Below are 25,959 nucleotides of genomic sequence, written 5' to 3'. Positions count from 1 at the left end.
TTAAGATTTTCTTATAGGCACCCTATGAAGAATTACTTCGTGGGAATTTCTTTTGGAAAAAAAAAAACATAAAACATAAGAAAAGGTCGGCCAGTTTTGTTTGTGTTGATTCATGATTAAGGAAATTATCAGGCTGTTGTCACAAAGTCATAGTGGGAAAGGAGGAAAATGTAAAAGTTTCTATTTCACAAGGAAAAAAAATTCAATAATTATAAGTTTCAGTACTCTCGTATCACTAAAAATTTATATGATTATTAATTTTAAAGTTTGTAGAATTAGTCAAGTTGCATACAAGTTAGCTCGAACACCCATATTAATAATAAAAAAAAATAAAAAATAAAATTCATGCATGTATTTATAGATTGGTTTGTCTTTATTAATTGAGTGCCCTCATAAATAGTCGACCCATCAAAGGAAACACGTTTGTATTCCACATGATATGATTTTACTTTGGAACCACAGCTTGCTCGAGTGGTTCATCTATCTTTATTTTTTAGTGGAAGACATCAGCTCTCGGTCTAAATTTAGTCGTTGTCTTTTGTCGTAGTTGTAAAACCTGAAATTAATTCGTTCAAATCATGGACAGCTCCCTTTCTTGATAAATTAAGAGATAATTTTATTGTAGACTATTGAGAGTACAAGAGGGGAGGCATTTGGGACCAACCATGAACTCATCCTAGACAAAAAAGAAAGAGAAAAAAAAAGGAAGATTGACCAAAACCAAATCTAATAGGGTTGACGCATAGCACTAGCATCATCACCCAAAAGAACCAAGACAAGAGGTAACATACGTACGTAAGTGCAGAATCAACCTCAGATTTTAACATGGCGTGCAAGTTCTTCAAGCCTTGTTTCCTGACAAAACACCAACCAAGGTTTCAAATGCCACATATGAAGATCCACCCTCCAACAGTGCTTTCCTGCCAGTTTCACTCATTGCTTTAACCTTGCTTTTCACGTCACTAGCACCTTCAATCACATCCTTCACTGCTTTTGCTACTTGGTCTGCCTTCACAACCTCACCGCCATCCTTCCTGTAATCCATTTTCATTTCAATTGCCACTCCTGCGTCCTTTACCAACTGGAATGCATTGATTTGTTGCTCACCATACAAGGGCCATGTTACAACAGGCACACCATACCAAGTACTCTCCAAAATTGAGTTCCATCCACAATGCGACACAAACGCACCTGTGGCTTTATGGGCTAAGACTTCAACTTGAGGAGCCCACCCACAAATAAACCCTACATTTTTTGTCCTGCCCAGAAACCCTTCGGGCAAAAGCTCACTAAAATCATTAACTTCACCGGGGTTCAAAGATTCTTGAGAAGGTGGTCTCCTAATAGACCACAAGAACCTTTGGCCACTTTGCTCAAGCCCAAGTGCAATCTCTTTCAATTGAGGCACACCGAAGCTCCCTTGACTTCCAAAGCACAGAAACACCACTGATTTCTGTGGCTGAGCGTCGAGCCAGTTCATGATCTCTTCACGTTGGTTCCCATCAGCTACTGGACTGTTGCCCTTGTGATCAACCACTGGCCCCACAGTGTAAACATGGGGTACACCTGCCTCGCCATTAAGATAGTTAACAGCGTGGGATTCTAGCTCTGCAAATGTATTGACAATGATACCCTTTGCCTCCTTGAATTTCCTAGCATGGCTTACGAAAGTTGAATACCCACCATCATGGAACAACAAACTTGGCAACACCCTGGAGGGAACTGGGTTGATGTAACTAGGGATAATAGAGTCAGGATCGGTTGGTTTGTAGGTGACTCCTCCCTTGTCAAATCTATCAGGGAGGTAAAGCATGGAACCAAGAAAAGCAGCACCAGAAGCAAAGAAAATATAAGAAGGGACACCAAGGTCTTTGGCAACATCAACAAAGGCAGTACAAAACAAATCAAGAACCAAACCAGCAAGTTTAACTGACTTGTTGGACAAAACATGGTTGACAATCATATCCTTAACATGGTTCTTATGATCAGCGATGAAAACTGACACAAAATGTTCAGGACAAGCAAGAACATCTTCTAGGGGTGGTGGGGTTACAGAAGGCAGACCAAGAAATTGAAATTCTGGGTGAGCTGCATTAAGTTTCTCAACATAGGTTGTAACATCATGTGCAAATGGTGGGGACATAAGAAGCATTGTGATGGAGAAACTGTCATCTCTTTCAAGCAAACGTTTTGCAAACTCCATGACTGATACAAGATGACCAATTCCTGGTGCTGGGACGAAGACCAGTGCATTCTTGGGTGTGGTGGTTTGAGCGGGTGCCATTTTTGGCGGATATGGAAGGTTTTTGGCTTCTGTGTGATTTCTTTTTTTTGGATAAATAATATGGGACTGGGTTATGGGGCACTATATATAGTCGGAATTCAATGCTCTTTTACTCTGAAAATTGGTTGAGAATAAATATAGTGGAATCTTCAACAACTGAGTGCTGCCATGCGTTGACGATTAGGTGAGGAAAAAATAGGGTCCCTGAGAGATTTTTTTATTAATTTATTTTACAATAATTATGGTAAGGACTATACATATAATAATTGTTTTTTGAAAATGCAACAGTAATTGATATTTAACCAGGGAGAAGCTAAAAGGTGTTGTCCCCACTTCATGTTTTTTTTCGCATTGATTAGAGGGAGAATCAATATATTTCCTTAAAAAAAAAACAGAGAGAGATGATGATCGAAATCTCTTTTTTTTTGGGTTTGATTAATTTGGTTGCACGATGAGTCTGCCTAGCAAGCCACAACATAATAATTCTTAAATACGAGAGAATAAAATTTAAAATATTTTATGAACTAAATTATTTTTTTATTGTTTCATGCTTCGAGATAAAAAAAAGAACTAAAAAGAAAAAAAAAAAAAAGAGCAAGAGAATCTAGCCCTTACCAAAACCCAGGCCAACAACCCAAGAGGTGTCGTTTAGCCGGGTTATTACCCATCAAATATAAAACGACAACTTGGTAGTGGTTGCCTCACTTACCATATCAATCTTCTCGTAAAGGCAAAAGATTTGTTAGAACTTTTATTTATGCGTTTATTCTGCTAAAAAAATAATAAATTATGATTTAATTCTCTCTCTCTCTCTCTCTCTCATGTTTGACCTCCTTTAATCTTAGAATTTGATTAATCAAATTATGTTAGAATTACCTTTAAAAAACATCAATTTACTATTGTATAAATTATTCATCAACTCCTGCTCATTGTTAAAAACTCGGCCAAATCTACTCATAATTAATTTTTTTTAGATTTCAGTAATGATTTAGACAAATTAATTCAAAATAATATTATTTAAAAACAATTAAGAAGTTAAAATAATATTATTTTTTATTCTTTTAAATCAAACCTTGTTTGATCTTAATTTCAACTGGTACCACTCGTCAAATAAATTAAATTTAATGAAGTACATTTCAGATTAGCAAATTAAATTATTAGCACTATTTCTCATTGTTATTAACAAAATGTTTTAGATTAAAAAAAGAACTTTTAAAACTTTTAAACGTGCATGTCTTGCAATCCTAAAGACAATAGTTTTTATTGTGTTTATAGAAATTGAAAAAAGTAAGAATTAAACGAGGGTGATAAATGTTGTTGGACTAAATGAGTGAAAAAAAAGATATATTAAAGTTGATGAATAATACCCTGAGTATTAAGCTATTGTGCAAACAAATACAGTTTAAATTGTTTTAACAAATCCATTAAACAAAGTACCTAAATGAACAAATTGTGAGAATATAAATCTTTAAATAGAAAAATAAAGGAAAGACTCTCAAGTAAAAAGGATTTAGAAAAACGAAGAACTTCTTTCAACCCCATATTTTCCTAAGAAATTATAGTCAATTGATCTTTAATTAGGATTAAATCGTTGAAAAACAAAATTAAAGGACTAAAATGAATTTGTAAAAATGCACAGGTGCCATCCATAATAATTTATATGGGTGTAAACAATACCTGTCTTTACAATAAAAAAAAACCCACGCGTTTTACGTATGTCGAGAGTCACTTCTTCAAACCTTGTTTACTAGCCATCGACTAATCAGGTATCCAAAAGCAGTATGTGAAGATCCACCCTCTAACAGAGATTGCCTAGCCTTTTTACTCACTTCTCTAACCTTGTTTTTCACTTCACTAGCGTTTTCTATCAAGCTTTTCACTGCTTCCTACCTCATTTTCCTCCATAAGGTTACTTTATCCCAAATCATATTTTAAAAAAGTAATTTGAAGTCGAAATCTGTTTTTAAAGGTCCGAAGTTAGGGTGATAATTCAATAATAAATAGGTGGGGCTTATATTTATACCCAATATCTTTAAACTTGACAGAATACCAGGTTAAAATAACATCTCTCTTCTAGACCCAATGCCTTTCGATGTAGTTAAGAGTAGAGTTTCAATGTGCATGAGTCTAGCAAGCCACCAGACCTAATATTATTGAGTTCAGTTAAGCGATTAGCCTAAGTAGACACGGATCTGATGGGATGTCAGACTCAATATCCTTGGGTTAGGCTACGCGCTGAGCCCAATCATATATAAATCTGGCGAGCTACCAGACTTAATATCCTTAGATTCAGCTATACATTAAGTCCAAGCAAACATGAGTCTGACAAGCTGTCAGACTCAATACATTGAGTTCAGTTACGCGTTAAGCCCAAGCGAACATGGATCTGACAAGTTGTCAGGCCCAATGCCAATGGACTTAGCTACGTGGAGAGCTTAAGTAGACATAAGTCTGGCGATCATTATAGGTCCTATGTTGGGCCATAAGACTTTAATTGTTTATTTATTCTTATGATTTTTAACATAAAATATTAATGTCAATGATATTCATCTATTTACATCTCTAGATGTATAAAAGTCTTCTAAGAGTCTATCATATTTCCTTCACCATTAATATTGGCTAAAGGATATTTTATCATTTATTAATGTGTGTAAATGTTATTTATCCCCTGTTAATATTATTAGGAGTAAAAATAACAAGGTTCGAGATTTATAAATGCCTCATGAATCATTCAGGTACAAAGTTCTAATCTTTATTCTCTACAAAAATATTTTCTTAATTTCAAAGCATTCATTACATCAAAACTAATAATAAACACTATTGTTTTTAAAAATAAATGCTCTTTCACTCATCTATGGTGATCATTTATTTAAAGATTACTTACTTTATCATCTTTAGTTCCCTAAATCTCAACTGCTTTGCAAGCAAGTTTGATAAACCATAGAGAATAAATTATCTTACTAGAATTTGTAATTAACTTATAATTCAATTGCTAAAAACCATATTTCTAATCACTTTGAATTTTATAACACCATCACCCAATTTATAATCCATTTTCAACTCAACTCAATAGCTAATCCCAAGAACTTGACCAATTTAAATGCATTAATTTGTTGCTTATCATACAATGGCCGAAGTTATAAGAGGCACACCATACCATAAGCTTTCCAAGATTGAGTGCCATCCACAATGCGATACAAATGTAGTTATTGCTTTATATGCCAAGACCTGTACTTGCGGTGTCCAACCACATATCACGCTGACATTTTCAGTCCTTCTGAGGAATCCTTCTGACGTGATCTCCTAGCAGGAACTGACCCTTGGATGGTGGTTTCTAAATGGATCATTAGAACTTGTGTGCACTCTGCTTGAGCCCATTTGATATGTCTTTCAATTGAGGTTCACCAAAGCATGTGGTTTGCTAACTCAATTGCTGACACAAGGTTGCAGCAGGAATTAACACCAGCTGTGGTTTATTCATTCTAGTAATACCTGTAGCTGTAGGAAAAGGTGAATGTGAAGTTTATTGGCATAAGATACAATCCAGTTCGACAGGTTAATTTAATGATTTATTTTTTAAAAAAGCTAGGGATGAATTGAATCAAACCATCAATCAGAACTATTTCTAATTTGCACGTCACTACACATTTAAGCAAGTTGGCATTAGTTGGTGTGATAGATTTTAATGCTAGTGTTGGGTCCCTTGATTTGTTCCAGCAATTTTTAATTGTCCATCAAGAACTATTTTTTATTTGACTAATCTTTATTAGAATAATATATATATATATATAAAAGAAAAGAAAAGAAAAAGGTACGGTCATTCCATAAGGCCTCAACTTTAACCAAGTTTTCAACAAAAAAAAAAAAAAAACTTTAACTAAGTTCATCAGAACTAATGTTGGATGGGAAATACATCACTACAACATGACCAAATCAAACAAACTATATATATATGATAAAGACTTTAACTTAATTTAATTTGAGTAATGGAATTAAGCCACAGTAGGAATTGATGATCATTGATGGAATCAACATGGTAGATAAGGCTTGAGCTCTTCAAGGTTTGCTTCCTAACCATTGATCAATCAAGTTTCCAAAAGCAACATACGAAGATCCACCCTCCATCACAGCTTTCTTCGCCATTTCACTGGTTTCTTTGGCCTTGTTCCTAAGTTCACCACCTTGTTCCATTATGGTTTTCACAGCTTTTGTTATCACCTCCGCCTTCACAAAATCTGTAGGACAATCTCTCCTAAAATCCAACGTCAATTCCACTGCTAATCCCAAGTCTTTCACCAGCTGAAATGCATTCATGTGTTGCTCACCATATAATGGCCAAGTTATAATAGGCACAGCATACCACAAGGCCTCCAAAGTTGAGTTCCATCCACAGTGTGATACGAAAGCGCCTACTGCTTTATGTGCCAAGATTTCTACTTGTGGTGCCCATCCACATAGCATCCCAATGTTTTTAGTTCTTTCCAAGAATCCCTGTGGCAAGATCTCTCCATAGTTGTCAAAAAAACTAGCTTGCAGCTTCCCCTTGGAGGGTTTCAACCGAACGGACCATAAGAACCTATGTCCACTCCTCTCGAGCCCGATTGCAATTTCTTTCAACTGAGCTTCATCAAAGCCTCCTCCACTCCCGAAGCACAAGAACACCACTGATTTTTCAGGTTGATCATCAAGCCATTTCAAGATCTCGTCACGCTTGACGGCATCGGATCCTGACAGACTCTTTCCCTTGTGATCAATCAATGGCCCAACATTGAAAATTGGTGGTATATCATCTCTAGCCAAAAGAGCACTAACTGCATGAGACTCAGCTTCTGAAAATGTATTAACAATGATACCGTTGGAGTCCTTAAACTTTCTTCCATGGTTTGCAAAAGCCTCATATTCCACATCGGTGTGCAATAACGGCATAACACGGTAAGGCACGGGATTTGAATAACAGGGGATGATATAGCCAGGGTCAGTAGGGCTAAACTTAGGCTCACCCTTGTCTTCTCTATCTGAAAGGTAAAGCATCATGGCAAGAAAGGCAGCATCAGAAGTGTAAAAAACATGAGAAGGGACCCCAAGTTCTTTGGCAACATCAATAAAGGCAGTGCAAAACATATCAACAACAACACTAGCAATTGGTGCAGGGTTGTGGGTCATGACTAGGTTAACAATAGTATCTTTTACAAGGGTTTTGTGATCATTGATGTAAGAAGTATAAGCACTTGCAGGGCCTACAGCTAAAGCTTCTGGAGGAGGTGCAGGTATGGTCTCAGGAATTTCAATGAACCTGATTTCTGTATGAATTGAAGCAAGCGATTCGGTGTTCTTGCTTATGCTACCGGAAAATGGATTGTGGATGGCAAGCATGGTTATCAAGAAACTGTCGTTTCTCTCAAGAACCATCTTTGCTAACTGAACAGCTGATACAAGGTGGCCAAATCCAAGTGCAGGAACAAAGACTAGCTGTGTTTTCTTCATTTTGGAGGTTTTGAATGTTCAATATGGTGATCCTTGTTTGCCTTATAATGGCTCAAGGTCAATGCCACAATGCCAGCTGTTATGGTTTTTTTTCTCCTAAATTGATCATCAAATTGGATATGACAACTATTAGATTGATTTCATAGAAAAACTTTTATGGAACATTTGTTAAATAAACTAAATTAAACAACAAAGAGAAATATAAATACAAGAGAGGAAAAAGCTAGTTTAATTAATCACTTTATTCTAAAATTGTATTTTTAATCTAAATATAAAAAAATTATATATAAACTAAATTAAAAATTATATTCAACCCAAAAAAGGAATGATATATTTATCTTTATTGACGAAAAAGAGTGAAAGAAATCAGAAGAGAGGTCAAAAACTAGGGGCTCAAGTCTCGACACCTTTAGGCCGGAAGTGGCTATCGATCAAATCAAGTGGGCATCTTTACTGTCTCCGTCGTGACAAAAACTTGGCTAGTCTTTTCCCTTGCCAGCTGGTGGCTTCCATGAATTCAGTGCCTTCCTTTCCGAGGGTATTTCTCGCAATCTCGATCACTGGTCACTCCATTCCATGCTACGGCTTCCCCGTTTGCTGGACTACATGATCTCTGGAAGATGACACCTTGATTTTCTTATATTTGAAAGCAGGTATATATACCTTTTTTTTTTTTTTTAATATAGTTTAACGTGGGTGTCCGGGCTAGCTTGCGCGCACCTCGACTAATCTCACGGGCCCTGAAGTTAATGACCATGTAAGCCTTCAGTGGCTATCATATGAGCAACTACATGGCTCGAACATGAGACCACAGAAGGAGCAAACCTCTTGATCCCAAGCTCTTACCATTGGGCCACCACCTAGATGGTTAGGTATATATACCTTTAATTCAGGGTATAAAATATAAATATCCCTGAACTATTATGGTTTAATTGTCACCTGCGGTAGTATTTGAATTAGAAATCTTTCTGTTACGTTTCAAAAAAGCCTCCATCAATCGTGAATTCGTTCATCACCAATGTTTTAAGATTTGAAATTTTCAAATCAAAAAACTAAAACTCTACTATTTTTATTTTGTTTTAAGTTGTAATATAGTTTTTCATATTAACAATATAATTTACAAGGTTAAGATAATTATTTTAGTTGTTTTTTAAATTGATTCGGCAGTCAAGTTTTAGTATTTTAGTGATAAGTGATTGATAAAAAAATTATAATCCAAATACATATATAATAGTTCATGTATCATCGTGTTAGTTTAATATATCTTGTAATCAATTAGTTGGTTACACGTGATATTATTATATTCATGTAAATATTTATTTATTATTAATAAAAAATTAATTTATTTTAAATATCCATATAATATCATATTAATAAATCGAGAATAAAGATAAAGTTCATTAGATATAAATACTTTGCAAATAAAATTATAAAGTTGTTGAAATTATGAGATTTCTATTGCATCTAAACATTGTTTTTAAAATAATATGGGTTGATGCTTTCTTAAATACTGGATATTCATTAGAGTCGTAAAGATTGATATATATTATGTTCTTTTTTTCATGAAAGGAAACAACTGTTTTCATAAGTTAAGGTATAAGGGATACCTAGTAATATGTAGGTGCTTGTCATAAGATATGTATATTTAACTGACCTGCATGCGAATTTCATATGGAGAGATTACATATGTCTATGAAAAGGCTCACGTGACGGTTGTGTAAGTGATCCTTAGACTTGAGATCATTAAATCATTTTATATAGAGAATGTTATACTTTAATCCTGTTACATGTTATCTTAATTAATTGAGGTAACAAAAGGGAAGATATTGGGTATAATATGAATTATATAAAGGTGCTTGAGTGATCAAAAGTGAATTCATCACCCTTGGTAAATTAGAGAAAATATTTCATCTATTCTCAAATAGTATTGACTGAGAAATCATTAGCCAAGGTGAAATGAGATTTGAAAAGAGTTTCAAATCTTATTTAAACGATCAATGATTATTATGTAGAAAATAAACATGATTTAACATGACAGACATACTTCATGTTTTAATGTTAAATCGAAACATTATTGATGAAAGGATATTAATTACACTGAAAAATAGGGCACTGAAAGGTTAAGTCAAACCATTAATTACTTTTCTAATATTTAGGGGGATCATGACACGTTACTAGACAATGCATCTGATCTTTAAATATAAATTAATCAATTGTTAAATTAATAATAAATTAAATTATTTAATTCTATTTAATTAGAATCATAATTTATATTTGGGCCAACATATTATGAACCTAATTAATAAGTCACACACATTAAGAATGATTAATTATAAATTAAACTAGGATATTTAATTAAGTATGACTTGATTAAACTATATTTTAGAAATTAAGAACTAGAATATAATGAATATAAGGATTATATTTTTAGACTTAAAAAAATCAAGTAAGGACTTGATTGATTAAATTTATAAAATTATCCTTAAATAATATATAGATATTATTTAAGGAGAAAATATATATTTTGTCATTTATAGGATTTTTAGGATTCTCTATAAATATAAAGCTAAGCCTGTTATTTTGTAAGCAAAAAGGATGATTGTCTGTTAGATATAAAAACTACGAAAACAACAATTTTATTTTCTAATCATATTATTAAATTAACCGAGTTTATTAAACTCATTTAAGTTAATGACCTGAATATTAATTTTTTTAAGAAAAATACATATATCATCTTAGTATCTTTTATGCTATAAAAAAATAAGATTATCCGCTACGTATTACGGAACACCAATCTAGTTTTTATATATAGCCTGTGTGTGTGGGAGACCAAATTTGTGTAGACACTAATTTTGGCGTTGTTAATGACTTGTCTTGATGGTAGATTTTGGAGCTTTTTTGCATTGAATGACGTTCAAAGACAACAAATTCACAAGATAGTTTCAGCACAGTGTTGCTACGATCGAGATGAAAATATGAACAGAGATGAGTTGGTGATGGCCTAACCAAACCTTCTTCTCCTTGTCCCAATCAAACCATCTTATCTCCCTACCTAACCTTTCCATCTAACCCTCTTCTCTTTGTCCCAACCTAACCCTCTCATTTCATATACTAACCTTCATTGTAGAAGAACCCTGAATTTTGTTTTGGCTAGATGTAGCTTTAGACATTTAAATGTCATTTAATAAGAAGGATGAGTATATATGATTATTAAGAAAGTTTGCTTATTTTCATAAATTTTTACCAAGTAATTCTATCATCAATTCTTAAATTTTGTTAGGTTTTAGGAATTGATGATAGAATTATTGGTAAAATTTATAAAAATTAATTTTTATATTTTTATAATTAATTTATGCAATTCTACCATCAATTCTTAAATTTTGTTTAAATGATTGTTAGGTTTTAGGAATTGATGGTAGAATTACTTGGTAAAATTTATAAAAATTAATTTATGATATTCTACCATCAATTCTTAAATTTTGTTTAGATGATTGTTAGTTTATGTTTAATTAGTTGTATTATCAATATTTCATATAATTTAAAATGATTAATGAAACCTAGCTTTCTTTTCTTTTATATTTATATATTTTTTTATTTAATTTGAATTGTTTAAAAATATTACAAGAAAATTTTTCTATGAAATCAATCTTTGTAATAATTGTCATATCCCATTTGATGATTAATTTAGAAAAACAAAATCATAACAGCTGGCATTGTGGCATTGACCTTGAGCCCATTATAAGGCAAACAAGGATCACAGTGTTGAACATTCAAATTTCAATACCTCCAAAATGAAGAAAACACAGCTAGTCTTTGTCCCTGCACCTGGATTTGGCCACCTTGTACCAGCTGTTCAGTTAGCAAAGATGGTTCTTGAGAGAAACGACAGTTTCTTGATAACCATGCTTGCCATCCACAATCCATTTGACGGTGGCATAAGCAAGAACACCGAATCGCTTGCTTCAATTCATACAGAAATCAGGTTCATTGAAATTCCTGAGACCATACCTGCACCTCCTCCAGAAGCTTTAGCTGTAGGCCCTGCAAGTGCTTATACTTCTTACATCAATGATCACAAAACCCTTGTAAAAGATACTATTGTTAACCTAGTCATGACCCACAACCCTGCACCAATTGCTAGTGTTGTTGTTGATATGTTTTGCACTGCATTTATTGATGTTGCCAAAGAACTTGGGGTCCCTTCTCATGTTTTTTACACTTCTAATGCTGCCTTTCTTGCAACGATGCTTTACCTTTCAGATAGAGAAGACAAGGGTGAGCCTAAGTTTAGCCCTACTGACCCTGACTATATCATCCCCTGTTATTCAAATCCCGTGCCTTACCGTGTTATGCCGTTATTGCACACCGATGTGGAATACGAGGCTTTTGCAAACCATGGAAGACAGTTTAAGGAGTCCAACGGTATCATTGTTAATACATTTTCAGAAGCTGAGTCCCATGCCGTTAGTGCTCTTTTGGCTAGAGATGATATACCACCTATTTTCAATGTTGGGCCATTGATCATTCATCACAAGGGAAAGAGTCTGTCAGGATCCGATGCCGTCAAGCGTGACGAGATCTTGAAATGGCTTGATGATCAACCTGAAAAATCAGTGGTGTTCTTGTGCTTCGGGAGTAGAGGATGCTTTGATGAAGCTCAGTTGAAAGAAATTGCAATCGGGCTCGAGAGGAGTGGACAGAGGTTCTTATGGTCCGTTCGGTTGAAACCCTCCAAGGGGAAGCTGCAAGCTAGTATTTTTGACAACTATGGAGAGATCTTGCCACAGGGATTCTTGGAAAGAACTAAAAATATTGGGATGCTATGTGGATGGGCACCACAAGTAGAAATCTTGGCACATAAAGCAGTAGGCGCTTTCGTATCACACTGTGGATGGAACTCAACTTTGGAGGCCTTGTGGTATGCTGTGCCTATTATAACTTGGCCATTATATGCTGAGCAACACACGAATGCATTTCAGCTGGTGAAAGACTTGGGATTAGCAGTGGAATTGACGTTGGATTTTAGGGGAGATTGCCCTACAGATTTTGTGAAGGCGGAGGTGATAACAAAAGCTGTGAAAACCATGATGGAACAAGGTGGTGAACTTAGGAACAAGGCCAAAGAAACCAGTGAAATGGCGAAGAAAGCTGTGATGGAGGGTGGATCTTCGTATGTTGCTTTAGGAAACTTGATTGATCAGTGGTTAGGAAGCAAACCATGAAGAGCTTAGGCCTTTCCACCATGTTGATTCCATCAATGATCATCAATTCCTATTGTGGCTTAATTTCATTCCTCAAATTAAGTTATAGTCTTTATCATATATATAGTTTGTTTGATTTGGTCATGTTGAAGTGATGTATTTCCTATCCAACATTAGTTCTGATGAAGTTAATTAAAGTTGGGGCCTTATTATGGAATGACCGTACCTTTTTCTTTCTTTTCTTCCTTTTGTTTTATAGCATTAAAATCTATCACACCACCTAATACCATTTTTTATTATTATTAATATTAATGTGTGAGTCAGTTTGTGTCTATCTTGATTAATTCTAGAAACTCTGAAATTAACGACCATATAAACCTTCAATCATTCTAAAATTTATAAAAACTAAATAAATAATTTTAGAAAATAAATCTAAAATCTAATCATTTACCTATTGCCATTAAAATTTAAAAGAACTGTTTTAAAAGAGACGGGTGCGTGTAAATTGGACAGTGAGGGATCGACAAGCCACGGCAATAAGCAAAAAGATAAAGGACGAGGAGAAAGAAAAAAAGTTGTGCATAATTTGTGTAAAATGGTGGGACAGGGATAATAATTTAACATGAGACTTTTGAATATTAACCGAAGCCTACTTATTTATTGAATATATTTAAAAAAATAATATGATATTTTTTTTAAAATACACACACGCATATATATATATATATATATATATATATATATATATATATATATATATATATATGATTATTATCCCTGTCCCACCATCACATGCTACACAAATTATGCACAACTTTTTTCTCTCTCTCCTCGTCCTTTATTTTTTGCTTATGGCCACTATCCAATTTACAAGCACCCGTCCCTCTAGAAACAGTCACCTCACTGCCTGCCCTATCAATACATTACATGGTTGTAAAATTTAGAATTTTAAAAAATTAATTGAGATACATGTAATGTAAGGAAAAAAAAAACCACACCAATAAAATCATTCATGATACATTAAAAGATAAGCTCATATTAGTTTATGCATGATGTGAGATTAACATTTTGAATAATCTTAATATTGTATACTTTATTTTAATTACTACCTAAATTTATTTAAAATATATAAAAAATTATTTTTTAATATTTTGTTTTTCATTAGAGTTGAAAATTAGAGCCATTAGAATAGTTGGGCATGTGATAGCTTTAAATGGACTAACATTGTTTGTATTCTCTCTTTTAAAAATATAATATTTTGACTCGAAAGTTTATGTATATATTTTATTTTTTGATCTTGTTGGTTTGGATTTCTCGTTTATAATATGTGTATGAAACGATAGCGTCTTCATTGTAAAAGAACCTTGAATCTTGTTTTGTTAAATGTAGGTATTTTTTACTTTAAACATTTAAGTGTCATTTAATCAGAAGGATGAATATATATGATTATTAAGAAAGTTTGCTTATTTTCATAAAAGTTTACCAAGTAATTCTATCATCATTTCTTAAAATTTGTTTAAATGATTGTTAGGTTTAGGAATTGATGGTAGAATTACTTGGTAAAAATTTATAAAATGTAATTTTTAAAAATTTTAAAATTAATTTATGTAATTCTACAATCAATTCTTAAATTTTGTTTAAATGATTGTTAGTTTATGTTTGATTAGTTGTATTATCAATATTTCATATAAATTAAAAATGGAAGGTTTAATATTCTTTTAAGTTTCAGGTATCGATACTATTTTTTAAATTATAGGATTATAAACCTAAGCATAAGATTATTATTATTACCAGAAAATTAATAAATAAAATCAGAAATGCCAATGAGAAATTTTTCATAAATAATTTTAGAAGATAATAGTGATAGAATTTTTGTGTGAATAATTTTGATATAAATAGTGATATAATATTTTTCATAAATAACTACCAATGATGAAAAGTACAATAGAATAAAATAAAAATAAAAATAAAAATTCATCAAATTAAACTTCATCCACAATTTAACACTTCAGCAATTCCTACGAAATTGCCATTTAATAAATTTAAACAGAATATCATCATGTATATATTATCTTTGGATCCTTTCTAGCCATGTAACTGTCTAGCTATTAAATGCAGTCACAATCAATCATTGTTGTTGACTTCTTCTTCTTTTTAATAGTAAGGTATTATTAAATCAATTTTGATACATTAATTAAAAACTACGTCCTTCCTCAATTTGAAACCATAACACCTACAAAGAATTCGCATGATTGAATATATTAAGTTGTCAATACACACAAACTCACACTACCGGGATATTATTTCTTATATCATGTTAGATTAGATTTAAAATTATTTAGAGATTTATTATTTGAATATTTAATTTTTTTATTTTAAATTATTCTTTAAAAGTTGGGTTGTCACAAACTAAAAATCATTTAATTATTTAGTTTTTAATGATAATTCATACAAACTACTTGTGAGAAAACTCTTAAATCACTATTTAGAAAAGAGAGATTGTTATGCTTAGAGTACTAGCTCTAATATTGTGTTTACATAGTTTTTCTATCTAACAGACAACCATCATTTTTTACTTACAAAATAATAGGCTTAGCTATATATATTGATAATAAAATCCTAAAACCGTTTAAATGATAAAATATATATATTTGCCCTCAAATAATATCCATTTATTATTTAAGGGTAATTTTAAAAATTTAATCAATTAAGTCCCTACTTGATTTTTTTAGGTTTACAAATATAATTCTTATATTAATTATATTTTAATTTTTAATTTCTAAAATATATATTAATCAAGTCATACTTAATTAAATTATCCTAATAAATCATCTACAATGTTTTTTTAATAAAGATAAATAATATCTTACGGGATAGATGAATGTTGTTAAAAAATATATTTATTTAATTTTATTTATTAAAAATAAAATAATATTTTTAGTTTAGTTTATATATATATATATATATATATATATATATATATATAGATTAAAAATATAACTTCAAAATAAAATGATTAATGAAACCCTAGCTTTCTTTTCTTTTATATTTATAATTTGTTTTATTTAATTTGAATTGTTTAAAAATATTACAAGAAAAGTTTTCTATGAAATCAATCTTTGTAATAATTGTCATCCAATTTGATGATTAATTTAGAAAAAAAATAATCATAACAGCTGGCATTGTGGCGTTGACCTTGAGCCCATTATAAGGCAAACAAGGATCACCATATTGAACATTCAAAACCTCCAAAATGAAGAAAACACAGCTAGTCTTTGTCCCTGCACCTGGATTTGGCCACCTTGTACCAGCTGTTCAGTTAGCAAAGACGGTTCTTGAGAGGAACGACAGTTTCTTGATAACCATGCTTGCCATCAACAATCCATTTGACGGTGGCATAAGCAAGAAAATCAAATCGCTTGCTTCAATTTATACAGAAATCAGGTTCATCGAAATTCCTGAGACCATACCTGCACCTCCTCCAGATGCTTTAGCTGTAAGCCCTGCAAGTGCTTTTACTTCTTACATCAATGATCACAAAACCCTTGTGAAAGATACTATTGTTAACCTAGTCATGGCCCCCAACCCTGCACCAATTGCTAGTGTTGTTGTTGATATGTTTTGCACTGCCTTTATTGATGTTGCAAAAGAACTTGGGGTCCCTTCTCATGTTTTTTACACTTGTGATGCTGCCTTTCTTGCCTTGACGCTTTACCTTTCAGATAGAGAAGACAAGGGTGAGCCTAAGTTTAGCCCTACTGACCCTGACTATATCATCCCCTGTTATTCAAATCCCGTGCCTTACCGTGTTATGCCGTTATTGCACACCGATGTGGCATATGAGGCTATTGCAAACCATGGAAGAAAGTTTAAGGACTCCAACGGTATCATTGTTAATACATTTTCAGAAGCTGAGTCCCATGCAGTTAGTGCTCTTTTGGCTAGAGATGATATACCACCTATTTTCAATGTTGGGCCATTGATTGATCACACGGGAAAGAGTCTGTCAGGATCCGATGCCGTCAAGCGTGACGAGATCTTGAAATGGCTTGATGATCAACCTGAAAAATCAGTGGTGTTCTTGTGCTTCGGGAGTAGAGGATGCTTTGATGAAGCTCAGTTGAAAGAAATTGCAATCGGGCTCGAGAGGAGTGGACAGAGGTTCTTATGGTCAATTCGGTTGAAACCCTCCAAGGGGAAGCTGCAAGCTAGTTTTTTTGACAACTATGGAGAGATCTTGCCACAGGAATTCTTGGAAAGAACTAAAAATATTGGGATGCTATGTGGATGGGCACCACAAGTAGAAATCCTGGCACATAAAGCAGTAGGCGCTTTCGTATCACACTGTGGATGGAACTCAACTTTGGAGACCTTGTGGTATGCTGTGCCTATTATAACTTGGCCATTGCATGCTGAGCAACACATGAATGCATTTCAGCTGGTGAAAGACTTGGGATTAGCAGTGGAATTGACGTTGGATTTTAGGAGAGATTGTCCTACAGATTTTGTGAAGGCGGAGGTGATAACAAAAGCTGTGAAAACCGTGATGGAACATGGTGGTGAACTTAGGAACAAGGCCAAAGAAACCAGTGAAATGGCGAAGAAAGCTGTGATGGAGGGTGGATCTTCGTATGTTGCTTTTGGAAACTTGATTGATCAATGGTTAGGATGCAAACCTTGAAGAGCTCAAGCCTTATCTACCATGTTGATTCCATCAATGATCATCAATTCCTACTGTGGCTTAATTTCATTCCTCAAATTAAATTAAGTTAAAGTCTTTATCATATATATATATATATAGTTTGTTTGATTTGGTCATGTTGTAGTGATCTATTTCCTATCCAACATTAATTAGTTCTGATGAAGTTAATTAACGTTGAGGCCTTATGGAATGACCGCACCTTTTCTTTTCTTTTCTTCCTTTTGTTTTATAGCATTAAAATCTATCACACCAACAAATGCCAACTTGCTTACATGTGTAGTGACGTGCGAGGGGGTATGCATCTTGTTCTTCACCCCACACAAAAGCAAGTGATATTTGCTTCCTCCACCAGTAGATCATCACTGATTGGCTTCAGCTATCACACCATCATTTGGAAGTAAGTGATGCGGGGGATAATAATAATAATAAAAAAAAAAACATGAAACACAAACCCGTTAAATTTTGTAGAATACCGACATAAAAATTTTAATTTAAAAATTTATTACTGCATATTTTCTCTTCAATAGTTTGTATCTTTTAATATATTTATAATTATTTAAATAAATATAAAAAATTGACGTAAACAAGAAATGAAACTAAAAGTCCTAATCATAAAATACCAAGCAATAAAAGTTCTAACCAAACTAAAAAGTTTAAAATAATAATAAAAAATAACAAATCTAACTTGATGAGCTCCTTCTAAGCCTAATTTAAAGAATTTTTGGGTCTCAATCTTTGGAATTTCCTAACTAAATTTGTGAGTGATTAAAAGAATATATGAAGAATTATGGGATTTTTTTTTGTCAAACCGAGCACTGTACTTAGCCCAAGCCTCTTCTTGAACTTAGCCATGTCTTATTGATCAATAAATAACTCTGTTAGACAATCCACGTACGTAGTTTAGTCATGAAAAATCCACAACTAACCCAGCTATATAAGTTAGACATGAATTCTTCACTACCGTAGGCAATTCATCTTCCTTTTTTCTAAAGAGAGATCAACTTGTCATTTCTTTCTGTTTTATAGTTCACACATAACCATAATTATAATACTTGACCGAGGAGTCTACTCTACGCAAGGTGGGGTTGCAGATTGATGGTTTGATTCAATTCATCCCAAGCTCTTTTTTTTTAAAAAAAAAACTTAAATAACATCATTGTTTTGGTAAAAAAATTATACTTGGTTTTTTCGCTAACTCAGCCAAGCCAAGCTCAGAGTCAGTGGGTCACTGTATTGACCTGGTCACCAAGTTAACCTATCAAGCTAAATTTTGAATAAATGAATCATCAAATTAACCTGTCAAACTAGATTGGATCTTATACCGACAAACTTAACATTCACCTTTTTCCTACAGTTATTATTGGAATGAAGAAACCACAGCTAGTGTTAATTCCTGCAGCAAAAAATTGTCATCTTGTGTCAGCAGTTAAGTTAGCAAACCACATACTTCGGTGAACCTCAATTAAAAGACATAACAAATGGGCTCGAATAGAGTGCGCAAAAGTTCTTATGATCCATTCAGAAACCACCATCCAAGGGTCTATTCCAACTATGTTGGCACACCTCAACAAAATAAGATAGCTGAATGTAAAATCAGAGACTTTTAGAAAAAACTAGAGCTTTAATAATACACATGCATGTTTCTAAAACGTTTTGATCTCACAGAGTGTTATCTGTTGCATAGCTATGTTAAGAAACCACTGGTTTTTGCATGTTTATTGGTGGTAATTCAGTCGCCTAGCGTAGTAAAAGCAACATGTTGGTGCACGTTCTAGTGCTAAAGCTGAATATCATGTGATGATGTTCGCAGCTTGTGAATTAATTTGGCTTAAAGGTTTTCTGTCATATCTGGAATTTTCTAGCAATATTCCATTGACTATGTTTTGTGATAATCAAGTTGCTATGCATATTACAACTAATTATGTATTTCACCAAAAAGCTAAACACATTAAAGTTGATTATCATTTTATTCGTCAATAAGTTCAATCGCAGATTATCAAACCATGTTACATCCACAGTCACCATCAACTAGCTGATGTATTTATAAAGGTTCTAACTTCAGCTCACTTCTATCGTCTATTATCCAAACCTGACTCAATCAACCCCCTTAATCCAGCTTGAGGGGGAGTAATGAAGGAAAGCAACAGATTCTCACTCTAACACGATTGCAAAGTCCTACTATAGATCACATTGCAGAGTCCGGCTCCAAAACAAATTGCAGAGTTTTAGTTTAACTCCAACACCAGTTGCAGAACTTGCTCCCTACTGCAATATTGCTATTGCTCTGTATACAATTGATAGGATAGTAGTAAATAGAGACAGATTCTGATATGACCATGAATGTAGGAGAATTAATAGTCATCTTTCTCTGCTGTAACAGAAATCCATCGTATCCATTGTATACATACCTATGCTGCTCTAACAGAATTGATATGAAAATAAGATTCTTCTTTCTCTTTGTTTCTTCAATAACAATGCTTGCCATCAACAATCCATTTTACGGTGGCATAAGCAAGAACACCGAATCGCTTGCTTCAATTCATACAGAAATCAGGTTCGTCGAAATTCCTGATACCATACCTACACCTCCTCCAGAAGCTTTAGCTGTAAGCCCTGCAAGTGCTTTTACTTCTTACATCAATGATCACAAAACCCTTGTGAAAGATACTATTGTTAACCTAGTCATGGCGCCCCCAACCCTGCACCAATTGCTAGTGTTGTTGTTGATATGTTTTGCACTGCCTTTATTGATGTTGCAAAAGAACTTGGGGTCCCTTCTCGTGTTTTGCAAAAAACTTCTTAAATTACCTTGCTTAGTTTGTATCAACCATAAATTTGACTTGGAAAATTGGAAACCATAAATCAAAACTTTCAGAAAAGTAAACAAAAATTTGAAACTTGGCCTAAATTCAGTTGTTACGCCAATTTTACTTTGCTCACGAAGTTTTTGGCAAACCAGATTTAGATCATAGCCATGAAATACAAACTTAAAGGCACCCCGTCATAATTTTGCTTAGTTTTATGGTGGAGACATATCTTTTTCTAATGGCGCCAGGGTTAGAATGTGAAAAATAAAAACTAACAAAAAACATAATTGTACTAAAAGAAAAGGGCATTTTTTTAACTCTTGCAGACGGATGTATCAATGGACACAACCCGTAGTAACTCAATATATTCCAAAGGTAAGGGGAACAATTTACTTTATATGTCACTTCAATATTATTACATCATGAATGAAAATAATTCTATTAGTACTTTATAAAGGATTGAAATAAAATTATAATAAATACCATTGTCAATCATAAACGAAATAATTCCATTAAAGTATTAAAACAAGTGATTTCTTTTATACAAACTTTTTATTTGTAAAAACATTGGTGTTTTTTTTTTACTAGCAAATGAATTCTTTTTATAAATTTATCGATAAATTTTATACCAATGGATTGTTAGTATAAATACTAACAAAAAAAAAATTGTCCGTAAAATTATTAATTCCAATAATGTTTCGGGTATATATATATATCCATATCCGTGTGTGTGTTTTTTTTTATTATATATATATAAATAAATGTATCATTTTGGTTTATTTTTTTTGAATATTCAATAAAGAAGTAGGTTTTCGGTTAATATTCAAAAGTCTCATATTAAATTATTATCCCTGTCCCACCGTGTTCCACAAATTATGCACACCTTTTTTTTTCTCCCTCCTCGTCCTTTATCTTTTTGCTTATGGCCATGGCTTGTCGACCCCTCACTATCCAATTTACAAGCACCCGTCACTCCAGAAACAGTCACCTCCCTGCCTGCCCCATCAATACACATTACATGGTTGTAAAATTTAGAATTTTAAAAAATTAATTGAGTTACACATAAAGTAGTTAAAATATCCAGAATTATATAAAAAAAAACCCACACCAATAAAATAAAATCATTCATGATACATTAAAAGATAAGCTCATATTAGTTTATGCATGAAGTGAGACTAACATTTTGAATAATCTTAATATTGTATACTTTATTTTAATTAATACCTAAATTAATTTAAAAAATATAAAAAATTACTTTTTAATATTTTTTTTCATTAGTAGTTGAAAATTAGTGCCATTAGAATAGTTGGACATATATATATATATATATATATATATATATATATATATATTATGTTGATTTGAATTTCTCGTTTATATATAATATGTGCATGAAACGATAGCGTCTTCATTGTAGAAGATCCCTGAATTTTGTTTTGGCTAGATGAAAGTATTCTTTACTTTAGACATTTAAATGTCATTTAATCATAAGGATGAATATACATGATTTTAGCAAAGTTTGCTTATTTTCATAATTTTTTACCAATTAAGTAATTATATCCTCAATTTTTAAATTTTGTTTAAATGATTGTTAGGCTTTAGGAATTGATTGTAGAATTACTTGATAAAAATTTATAAAAAGTAATTTTTAAAATTAATTTATGCAATTCTACCATAAATTCTTAAATTTTGTTTAAATGATTGTTAGTTTATGTTTGATTAGTTGTATTATCAATACTTCATATAATTAAAAAATGAAAGGTTTAATCTTCTTTTAAGTTTCAGATATCAATTCTATTTTTTAAATTATAAAATTATAAATCTGAGCATAAGATTATTATTATTACCAGAAAATTAATAAATAAAATCAGAAATGTGAATGAGAAATTTTTCATCAATAATTTTAGAAGATAACAGTGATAGAATTTTTGCGTCAATAATTTTGATATAAATAGTGATATAATATTTTCATAAATAACTACCAATGATGAAAAGTACAATAGAATAAAATAAAAATTCATCAAAAACTTCATCCACAATTTAACACTTCAGCAATTCCTACGAAATTGCCATTTATTATATATTATCTTTGGATTCTTTCTAGCCATGGAACTGTCTAGCTATTAAATGCAATCACAATCAATCATTGTTGTTGACTTCTTCTTCTTCTTTTTAATAGTAAGGTATTATTAAATCAATTTTGATACATTAAAAACTACAAAGAATTCGCATGATTGAATATATTAAGTTGTTCTTATATCATGTAGATTAGATTTAAAATTATTTAAAGATTTATTATTTGAATATTTAATTTATTTATTTTAAATTATTCTTTAAAAGTTGGGTTGTTGCAAACCACAAATCGTTCAATTATTCGGTCTCTAATGATAATCCATACAAAATACCCGTGAGAAATCTCTTAAATCTCTATTTAAAAAAGAGAGATTGTTATGCCTAAAGTGCTAGCTCTAATATTGTGTTTACGTAGTTTTTCTATAAAATAGACAATCATCACTTTTTTACTTACAAAATAATAGGCTTAACTTTATAATTATAGAAAATCTCAAAACCGTATAAATGATTATATATATATATTTGCCTTTAAATAATATCCATATATTATGTAAAGATAATTTTAAAAATATAATCAATTAAATCCTTACTTGATTTTTCTAGATATAAAAATATAATCCTTGTATTAATTATATTCTAATCCTTAATTTCTATTATATATTTTAATCAAGTTATACTTAATTAAATCATTCTAGTAAATCATCTATAATTTTTTTTAATAAAGATAAATGATATCTTATGGGATAGATGAATGTTGTTAAACAAATATATTTATTTAATTTTATTTATTAAAAATAAAATAATATTTTTAGTTTAGTTTATATATATATATATATATATATATATTAAAAATATAACTTCAAAATGAAATGATAAATGAAACCTAGCTTTCTTTTCTTTTATTTAATTTGAATTGTTTAAAAATATTACAGGAAAATTTTTCTATGAAATCAATCTTTGTAATAATTGTCATATCCAATTTGATGATTAATTTAGAGAGAGAAAAAAATCATAACAGCTGGCATTGTGGCATTGACCTTGAGCCCATTATAAAGCAAACAAGGATCACCATATTGAACATTCAAAACCTCCAAAATGAAGAAAACACAGCTAGTCTTTGTCCCTGCACCTGGATTTGGCCACCTTGTATCAGCTGTTCAGTTAGCAAAGATGGTTCTTGAGAGAAACGACAGTTTCTTGATAACCATGCTTGCCATCAACAATCCATTTTACGGTGGCATAAGCAAGAACACCGAATCGCTTGCTTCAATTCATACAGAAATCAGGTTCGTCGAAATTCCTGATACCATACCTACACCTCCTCCAGAAGCTTTAGCTGTAAGCCCTGCAAGTGCTTTTACTTCTTACATCAATGATCACAAAACCCTTGTGAAAGATACTATTGTTAACCTAGTCATGGCCCACAACCCTGCACCAATTGCTAGTGTTGTTGTTGATATGTTTTGCACTGTATTTATTGATGTTGCAAAAGAACTTGGTGTCCCTTCTCATGTTTTTTTCACTTCTGATGCTGCCTTTCTTGCCATGACGCTTTACCTTTCAGATAGAGAAGACAAGGGTGAGCCTAAGTTTAGCCCTACTGACCCTGACTATATCATCCCCTGTTATTCAAATCCCGTGCCTTACCGTGTTATGCCGGTATTGCACACCGATGTGGAATATGAGGCTTTGGCAAACCATGGAAGAGAGTTTAAGGACTCCAACGGTATCATTGTTAATACATTTTCAGAAGCTGAGTCCCATGCAGTTAGTGCTCTTTTGGCTAGAGATGATATACCACCTATTTTCAATGTTGGGCCATTGATTGATCACAAGGGAAAGAGTCTGTCAGGATCTGATGCCGTCAAGCGTGACGAGATCTTGAAATGGCTTGATGATCAACCTGAAAAATCAGTGGTGTTCTTGTGCTTCGGGAGTGGAGGTGGCTTTGATGAAGCTCAGTTGAAAGAAATTGCAATCGGGCTCGAGAGGAGTGGACATAGGTTCTTATGGTCCGTTCGGTTGAAACCCTCCAGGGGGAAGCTGCAAGCTAGTTTTTTTGACAACTATGGAGAGATCTTGCCACAGGGATTCTTGGAAAGAACTAAAAATATTGGGATGCTATGTGGATGGGCACCACAAGTAGAAATCTTGGCACATAAAGCAGTAGGCGCTTTCGTATCACACTGTGGATGGAACTCAACTTTGGAGGCCTTGTGGTATGCTGTGCCTATTATAACTTGGCCGTTATATGCTGAGCAACACATGAATGCATTTCAGCTGGTGAAAGACTTGGGATTAGCAGTGGAATTGACGTTGGATTTTAGGAGAGATTGTCCTACAGATTTTGTGAAGGCGGAGGTGATAACAAAAGCTGTGAAAACCGTGATGGAACATGGTGGTGAACTTAGGAACAAGGCCAAAGAAACCAGTGAAATGGCGAAGAAAGCTGTGATGGAGGGTGGATCTTCGTATGTTGCTTTTGGAAACTTGATTGATCAATGGTTAGGATGCAAACCTTGAAGAGCTCAAGCCTTATCTACCATGTTGATTCCATCAATGATCATCAATTCCTACTGTGGCTTAATTTCATTCCTCAAATTAAATTAAGTTAAAGTCTTTATCATATATATATATATATAGTTTGTTTGATTTGGTCATGTTGTAGTGATCTATTTCCTATCCAACATTAATTAGTTCTGATGAAGTTAATTAACGTTGAGGCCTTATGGAATGACCGCACCTTTTCTTTTCTTTTCTTCCTTTTGTTTTATAGCATTAAAATCTATCACACCAACAAATGCCAACTTGCTTACATGTGTAGTGACGTGCGAGGGGGTATGCATCTTGTTCTTCACCCCACACAAAAGCAAGTGATATTTGCTTCCTCCACCAGTAGATCATCACTGATTGGCTTCAGCTATCACACCATCATTTGGAAGTAAGTGATGCGGGGGATAATAATAATATATAAAAAAAAACATGAAACACAAACCCGTTAAATTTTGTAGAATAACGACATAAAATTTTTAATTTAAAAATTTATTACTGCATATTTTGTCTTCAATAGTTTGTATCTTTTAATATATTTATAATTATTTAAATAAATCTAAAAAATTGACGTAAACAAGAAATGAAACTAAAAGTCCTAATCATAAAATACCAAGCAATAAAAGTTCTAACCAAACTAAAAAATCCAAAACAATAGAAAAAAATAACAAAACCAACTTAATGAGCTCCTTCTAAGCTTAATTTAAAGGCTTTTTGGGTCTCAATCTTTGGAATTTCCTAACTAAATTTGAGAGTAATTAAAAGAATATATAAAAAATTATGGGATTTTTCGTCAGACCGAGCACTCTGCTCAACCCAAGCCTCTTCTTAGACTTAACCATGTCTTATTGATCGATA

General features: G+C 32.5%; 3 protein-coding genes and 2 long non-coding RNA genes across 14 annotated transcripts; 1 reads left to right on the top strand and 4 right to left on the bottom strand.

Moving 5' to 3' along the window:
• Nucleotides 1-591: 591 nt before the first annotated feature.
• LOC7453706 (anthocyanidin 3-O-glucosyltransferase 2) lies at nt 592-2,353 on the bottom strand. The gene has a single exon (XM_002322499.3). The coding sequence runs from the start codon at nt 2,282-2,284 to the stop codon at nt 842-844; it is 1,443 nt and encodes a 480-aa protein (XP_002322535.2). The 5' UTR covers nt 2,285-2,353; the 3' UTR covers nt 592-841.
• A 3,803-nt stretch (nt 2,354-6,156) lies between these two features.
• On the bottom strand, nt 6,157-7,794 carry LOC18106050 (UDP-glycosyltransferase 71K1). The gene has a single exon (XM_006373567.3). The coding sequence runs from the start codon at nt 7,766-7,768 to the stop codon at nt 6,341-6,343; it is 1,428 nt and encodes a 475-aa protein (XP_006373629.3). The 5' UTR covers nt 7,769-7,794; the 3' UTR covers nt 6,157-6,340.
• Nucleotides 7,795-11,416: 3,622 nt separating this feature from the next.
• On the bottom strand, nt 11,417-24,019 carry LOC127904446 (uncharacterized). Its single transcript, XR_008057648.1, has 2 exons — nt 23,870-24,019; nt 11,417-11,782 (listed from the first exon to the last, which is right to left on the bottom strand). It is a non-coding gene; the product is annotated as an uncharacterized LOC127904446 (long non-coding RNA).
• On the top strand, nt 11,560-25,285 carry LOC18106048 (UDP-glycosyltransferase 71K1-like). 10 transcript variants are annotated; one of them, XM_002323124.4, is made up of 2 exons: nt 11,560-11,750; nt 23,838-25,285. In XM_002323124.4, exons 1-2 carry the CDS (start codon nt 11,560-11,562, stop codon nt 25,072-25,074), a joined length of 1,428 nt encoding a protein of 475 aa, XP_002323160.4. In that variant the 3' UTR covers nt 25,075-25,285. The 10 variants fall into 10 exon arrangements, with proteins under 10 accessions (XP_002323160.4, XP_052304101.1, XP_052304099.1 ...); XM_052448141.1 differs by having other exon boundaries at nt 11,560-11,782; nt 23,870-25,285; XM_052448139.1 differs by having other exon boundaries at nt 11,560-11,874; nt 23,962-25,285.
• On the bottom strand, nt 16,088-20,418 carry LOC127904447 (uncharacterized). Its single transcript, XR_008057649.1, has 2 exons — nt 20,258-20,418; nt 16,088-16,445 (listed from the first exon to the last, which is right to left on the bottom strand). It is a non-coding gene; the product is annotated as an uncharacterized LOC127904447 (long non-coding RNA).
• Nucleotides 25,286-25,959: the final 674 nt, after the last annotated feature.

Source organism: Populus trichocarpa, chromosome 16 (genome assembly GCF_000002775.5).
Source record: "Populus trichocarpa isolate Nisqually-1 chromosome 16, P.trichocarpa_v4.1, whole genome shotgun sequence".
In the NCBI taxonomy this organism is placed as follows: Eukaryota; Viridiplantae; Streptophyta; class Magnoliopsida; order Malpighiales; family Salicaceae; genus Populus; species Populus trichocarpa.
The sequence above is the reverse complement of the archived record's forward strand: the minus strand, read 5'-3'. Positions and strand labels throughout refer to the sequence as shown.

Excerpts from the sequence above, each read along its gene's own strand:
- LOC7453706 (XM_002322499.3), bottom strand. The coding sequence starts at position 2,284 with ATGGCACCCGCTCAAACCACCACACCCAAGAATGCACTGGTCTTCGTC.
- LOC18106050 (XM_006373567.3), bottom strand. The coding sequence starts at position 7,768 with ATGAAGAAAACACAGCTAGTCTTTGTTCCTGCACTTGGATTTGGCCAC.
- LOC18106048 (XM_052448136.1), top strand. The coding sequence starts at position 11,560 with ATGAAGAAAACACAGCTAGTCTTTGTCCCTGCACCTGGATTTGGCCAC. Across the intron at positions 12,681-17,340 it reads TGGAACTCAACTTTGGAGGC|CTTGTGGTATGCTGTGCCTA; the intron begins CTTGTGGTATGC and ends AACTTTGGAGAC.